General features: G+C 44.6%; 1 protein-coding gene across 1 annotated transcript; it reads right to left on the bottom strand.

Annotated features, from left to right (window-relative positions):
* Window positions 1–477: 477 nt before the first annotated feature.
* LOC311041713 (fumarate hydratase, mitochondrial-like) lies at window positions 478–2010 on the bottom strand (the record flags this gene model as incomplete). Its single annotated transcript, XM_084052192.1, has 1 exon — window positions 478–2010. The coding sequence occupies one exon, from the start codon at window positions 2008–2010 to the stop codon at window positions 478–480; it is 1533 nt and encodes a 510-aa protein (XP_083908318.1).
* Window positions 2011–6754: the final 4744 nt, after the last annotated feature.

Below are 6754 nucleotides of genomic sequence, written 5' to 3'. Positions count from 1 at the left end.
TTGGTCATTGCCTCACACTGTGTGGGGTTCACCTTCTCTGGAATGATGCTGATTCTTCCTGGTTCATTCTCCAGCAAGATGATCTCTCCCGGGCCGGAGCGGTGTCCTGATCCCAGGAAGCAGATGACAGTGATTTCATAATACTCACAGCTACCGTGTTTAAAGCTCCACTCAGCTTCACCAAAGCATCGTGAGTCGACAGGGCCTCGAATTTGTTGGGAGCCGCCATGAAGAGCATAACGCCCGCCTGCACATGCCTGCTCCCGTCCTCGTACCACATCATCCGTGGCTGCCAGCCCACCACCTATGCACATGCTGTGCCACAGCCTGATGTGGTAGAGTTTGCCCAGTATCCTCCAGCTACTGTAGCTGCAGACGTGCAGACTCCTGAGAAAGGCTAAATCCAGCGCCGAATTCAGCTCCTGCATCAATTCTCAATTGGAAGGCCTTCATTCTTTGGGATCCAAAGTGTTGTTTTTACTTTGTTTGTTTTGTTGGTGTTTGCTTTGGCCCCAACATGTCGCTGGGTCTCACCCACTGGTCAAACTGCTCTTCTGTCAGGTAGCCCAGCTCTATAGCGGTAGCCTTTAATGTAGTGCCCATCTTATGGGCTGTCTTTGCAATGGTGGCTGATTTATCGTAACCTATGTGTGGGTTGAGTGCAGTCACCAGCATGAGAGACTCATTAACCATCTTGTTGATTCTAACTGTGTCGGCCTTGATTCCTGACACACAGTTATTAGAGAACGAGATGGACGCATCGCCCAGTAACCGCACTGAGTGTAGCACATTCTTAATAATCAACGGTTTGAAGACATTGAGTTCAAAGTGTCCATTGCTGCCGCCAATTGTTACTGCTACATTGTTACCCATCACCTGGGCTGCTACCATGGTTATTGCCTCACACTGTGTGGGGTTCACCTTCCCTGGCATGATGCTGCTTCCTGGTTCATTCTCGGGCAAGATGAGCTCTCCCAGGCCACAGCGGGGTCCTGATCCCAGGAAGCGGATGTCATTAGCAATTTTCATTATACTGACAGCCACTGTATTTAAAGCTCCACTCAGCTCCACCAGGGCATCATGAGCCGCCAGAGCCTCAAATTTGTTGGGAGCCGTCACGAAGGGCAGACCTGTGAGAGATGCAACAATGTCAGCAACTTTCTCCGCAAAGCCAATGTGGGTGTTGAGTCCCGTGCCAACTGCAGTACCACCTGCTGCCAACTCATACACCCTGGGCATGGCTGACTTCACCCTCTCTATGCTGTACTTCACCTGCTGCGCATAACCACCAAACTCCTGCCCAAGGGTGAGGGGCACAGCATCCTGTGTGTGTGTCCGTCCAATTTTGATAATGTCTTTAAATTCCTCTGCTTTAGTGGCCAGGGTGTCGTGGAGAGTTTGCAGGCCGGGCAGCAGAACATGGTGCACCTCTGTAGCTGCAGCGATATGCATGGCGGTGGGGAAGGTATCATTGGAGCTCTGGCTCTTATTGACGTGATCATTTGGGTGAACAGGGTCCTTGCTGCCAAGCTTTCCTCCCATTATCTCAATGGCCCTATTGCTGATCACCTCATTGGCGTTCATGTTGCTCTGAGTTCCAGATCCAGTCTGCCACACCACTAGAGGGAAATGGTCATTCAGCTTCCCAGCTGCTACCTCATCAGCAGCCTGGACAATGGCGTCAGCAATTTTGGGGTCGAGGCCGTAGTCCTTGTTGACCTCAGCAGCAGCTCTCTTTAGGGTGCCTAAGGCCTTAATGACCGGGATTGGCATCGTCTCACTGGGTCCTCCTATCTTGAAGTTCATGATGGATCTGACTGTCTGGGCACCGTAGTATTTGTCAACCGGCACATTGAGCTCCCCAAACGTGTCCCGTTCAATCCTATATTCTGAACCGGACATTCTGGAGGGAGTTAGGAGTGCAGGGCTGTGCTTTGTGGTGGCTAGGTGCCTTTGCAGAGCCAGGGGACTGCAGCTAAATCTGTGGACACTGTGCAGAGAGCGATACATTGAGGTGGAGAGAAGAGGAAGATGGACTCGCAGACACAGGTAGCGGTAACTCCTTATTGAAGAATCTCAAGACAGAGTAACAGGAACTTGGAAGTACAGGAAACAGGAACTCGGAACAGGAGTCTAGGAAACCACTGGAAGACTGAAAACGATCACACTGGGAAACATTGCTTACCAAGAGTTGTCATTGGGAAGCAATGTTGATTGTTTATGCTGGCCAGTGGTTGTTTATATAGGTACTGATGATGTCACACTCTAACATCATTCTGAGTCATCACTATGAGAAATCACTGGGAATGAGAGACCCCGATGGTGTCACTGATAATGTCACACTCTGATATCACACAAGACACACTGTTTCCAAGCAATAAGCATGCTTAACAACGCCGATTTGCGCAGGCGCCCTTGCCATTCCAAGTTAGAAAAGCTTTCACATCATCGTTTGTTTATATTAGGTTGCTATGTTGTAAGCAGTCCATGTTGTTATGGTTACCACTGTTACTCTAGCAACCACCCATTAGATCAATGGTTCCCAAACTGGGGGTTGGGACCCGCAGGGGGGTCCCCGAATGATTTTTGGGGGGTCCCCAGATGATTCGCTTAATGTGCAACATTGTTTTCTCACTCAACAGTAAACAAACCAACATACAGTATAAGTGTATACGGTATCTGCAAAAAAAAACACACGGTAGCCCGGGTTTTTCTGGAGGGTCTAAGTAGACCATAGCAACCACCTGTTTTACCTAAGCAACCACCTCTTAGACCCTAGCAATCGTCTATTAGACCCTTTTAACCCGTACAAAAATGCACACCAAAGCCCCAGTAGATGAGAAAATTACCCCAGAAGTGTAAATTCCTCTTTAACTATATTTTACATCGAACAGAGAAATAATTGACCATTCCACAAAAAGGGTTAAAAAACATCTCAACTCCTCCTCAAACTTGCCCTATTCCTATAAATATAATAAATATCACGCCTTTATAAGAGACAACAGGCTCATGTTGATTCTTTATCTTGTTTTCCCAACATTGCTACAGATTGTAATTACATTTTTCCCTTTTGCCCTCCAGTAAAATGGGAAATAAAATAAATTGTCTGAACTGTAGTCTACAATTGAAAGGAATGACTTCCATGCGCCACCAAGTGGTCATCAAAGGCAACTGGGAACGAGCAGAGATCTATTGAGCCTTGTCTACAATAACTGATTCCCCAGCAACACAGGTGTCTTCCATCCTGATAGTTTTTTTTACTTTGCTGGAGTATTTCCAATTTTTCTTCTTTTACTTCTACTCCACAACATCTCAAAGGCAAATATTGTACTTTTACTTCACCACAATTATTTGAAAACTTTAGTTACTAATTACTTTGTAGATTTTGATTATTATTACAAAACAACTTCTGACCTATTGGCTATATATACTTTGGCAATTGGAAAATTGCCGATCTACAAGCTCGTAGATCTGCTATTTTCAAAGGATTTTTATACATTTTAAAACTTGTTGAATGAATGCCATGCATTAGGTATTGATTTTGGTTGATGTGCTGGTAGAGACTAATTCTCGCCAGCGGGTGGTGCTATAGAGTTGCAAGGAAAGTACTAATTAAATTGTAGCCAGGTGTCACCTGGTGTCTCCAATCTGTAATCAATTAAGACCGTACCTTCTATCAGGTAAACATAGTCCAGTAGGCCATAAACACACCTCAAGAACAGAAGTCAGAAGCTTTGTGTTGAAACTGCATCCATTTATGCGTTGTTTATGGAAAAGTATTGCCTTTGAGTATTTTCACATTTAAAAAAGTCTATTTAGTAGATTACAGCTAATATGCAGCTATATTTTCTATGTATCCATGTTGTTTATTACAACATGAAACATACAACATATGTGACATCACTTAAGAAATGTTTTATTTTACTTTTCAGTTTAGCCCTTTAGCCATTAGGACGCTTCCAAAATAAACCCTGTCTCTTTAGTTTTTATGTCTGTATAGTTGTGCTCAGGTCAGCAGTGAAGGCACAGCAGTTTACATAAAATCTGACCTGATGTCAGATTAGCATGATAGCATCTGTAAACTCACTAACGTTAAATTATGCTTGTATCACAATACAGGTTCATGGACTACCTTCTGGCTCTGGGCACGGCTGTTTGACGTACTTCCAACGGTGCCTTTCATGCAGGTGTGCTCCTGGAAGGCCACTTGCCAGGGGACTCTTCACCAAACACTCCTGTGGGCCTAGACAGGTCATCAGTTCGGGAGCACCGGTCATTGATGTTTCACTCCTTTAACCCCAGTACATCTCCTGGTGGCAAAGCGATGGCAGGGATCGCTCCCTGCCATTCCCTGCTGATGCCCTGGCCTAAATGTTCTGCAGTCCCAAACCACATTGAGAACCATGTTGACAACAGGCCATTATACTCTGACCTCTGGCATCAACAAAGACCATTCTCTGTAAACCCTAGAGATGGTTGTGTGTGAAAATCCCAGTTTCTGAAATACTCAAACCAGCCCAGCATCACCAACTATGCCACATTCAGACACTTAAATCACCCCCCCCCCTCTTCATGCTCTGTTTGAACTGCAGTAGATCGTCTTAACCATATGTACATGCCTAAATGCATTGAGTTACTGCTGTGTGATTGGCTGATTCGAAAGGCCTCATGCTACTTTACACAGTCGCATATATTGACCTTGTTTTCCTCCGTGCCCTTATGCTATGCTGATGTGGATACTGCTGAAGGCTTCTACATACTTTTTATTCTATTTTATTTGTATTATCTTAGGGTTTTTTTCTATTGTTGTAGCAGAACAGTATTTTGTGGACCGCACAAAAAAAAGTTTTTTTTTTGTACTTGTGTGAGTAGTGACATATAAAACTTCTGATTCTAAGGAGTAGTTTTTGACAAGTGTACCTGACAAAGTGGCCTGTGTGGATATATAAATGTAGCACAAATGATTCAGACATTTTGGTTTGGTAGATTATTTCTCAATAATACATTTTATACTGTTGGAAAGCCTGTTTATTTCCCTTTTAAATGGTGTTTGTAAGGAACATGCATTTGTGGGATGAGCAGCACAGCTGAGTATACACGTTGCGCTCATGAAAAATCGTTCAATGGCAGACAACTTATTCTGCTGTTGCTTAATCTTCCCATATACTTGCTGGCCCGAGTCCCTCCGTCTTTGTTTCCTCCTAGAGAGGGGAGAGGGGGACAGCCTAGGACCTCCTGGGATCTGTGTCTCTCCATAGGATGGGCATGTCAAAATACGTAGGCGGAAAATAATTATTTCAAAATCTTTCTGAAATAATTAGAAAAGCTTTTAAAAGCAGCACGTCCACCTTTTTTGAAGACAGGTTTGCCACCAGTCTTTTTACAGACATGGTCAAGTGGGTATCTGTGTTTCAGACAGTAATTCAAGTGGCACTGGTCACATGTAACTGGAATAGCTTCCTTCTGTTTGCAACCCTCTTTCGAACATTTGTTTGTAAAAATCTTCACCTTTCTCTGGGCAGGGTCTAACTTGCAATCCCGATCAATGTGTTCCCCAACCTTGATGTCAGCCATTTCTCCTCTCTTGACTACAATGGGAGTGTTGCACAAAGGACACTGAGGGACCAGGACATCCTTCTTGTACGATGACACGCACTTGTGATTTGCATAGGTGAAGTGGTCTTTACAGAAGATGGCTTCACAGGAATCACATCTCATGGGAAGGAAATCCAACCGTTTGCAAGACTTATAAGAGCAATGCTCTCCAAGATCTGGAAACTCCATTATACAATTTCAAAACTGCCACAATAATGAAATCTAGGTGCCTTGACCACTGTTCTGTTTGTCTGACTCTGTTTAAATACAGAAATAGTAGCCGCCTACAGCAGCTGTGTGTGTTGTGATGTCATCCATGACGTATGATGTATGACTCCATATTTGGGCAAGGTAGCCTGATCCGACCGCCACTGTCATCCATTATTTAAAATAAAAGTTCAATATTTTAAGAAATAATTGACAACTACAAGTTCGGGCTGCTGAATGGCCATCAATTCTATGTCACACCATTGATCCGACAGATATGCCCATCAGGGGCCCACAGGGCCCACATACGCAAATCAGCGTAGTTAGGTAACGGTTTCTGTTCTGTCTGATAACAGTGCATGCATGTTACATGTGACATCCACCGTCCATATGGGTGTGTTTACATGTGTTTGTGACGCTACGTGACACCCACCTCTCCATATTGGGCATGTTAAGTTTGTGACGTCCACCGTCTGCCAACCCATGTTATGTTTGTGACATCCACCGTCGTCAAATTCAATAGGACCAGCGGGCCGCGGCCCTCACACCTAGAGTTCGGGTCACTACGCAGATCTCACACCTATGTTGCACCACCGATCCAACCAATACGCCCATATATGGAGATCTGTGTATCTGTCTGTCCATGTCCCTTTTATTCCCATATATGTAGATCGCTAATCTGAGTTCCCAGAAGTTTTCGCCAGCTCTCGCATACAAACGGTGATCGCTGATGTCATCAGTATATATATGGCTATATATGGGCATGCCCCCTTTTGTGCCCATATATGGAGCTGACTGATTTGTTTAAGCCTGATGATGCCATGACAACATTGAGGTTAGACAACAACACACTCCATATTTGGGGGTTGCTGCATTGGGAACTCCTTATATGGTTATGGCTGAGTCATAATGGGTCCATGTTCAGGGTACAACAAGTTTATTTCCAGTTCAT

This window comes from Gymnoscopelus microlampas (genome assembly GCF_963454915.1).
Source record: "Gymnoscopelus microlampas genome assembly, chromosome: 3".
Taxonomy (NCBI): Eukaryota; Metazoa; Chordata; class Actinopteri; order Myctophiformes; family Myctophidae; genus Gymnoscopelus; species Gymnoscopelus microlampas.
This window is presented reverse-complemented; position numbering and strand designations above follow the sequence as displayed.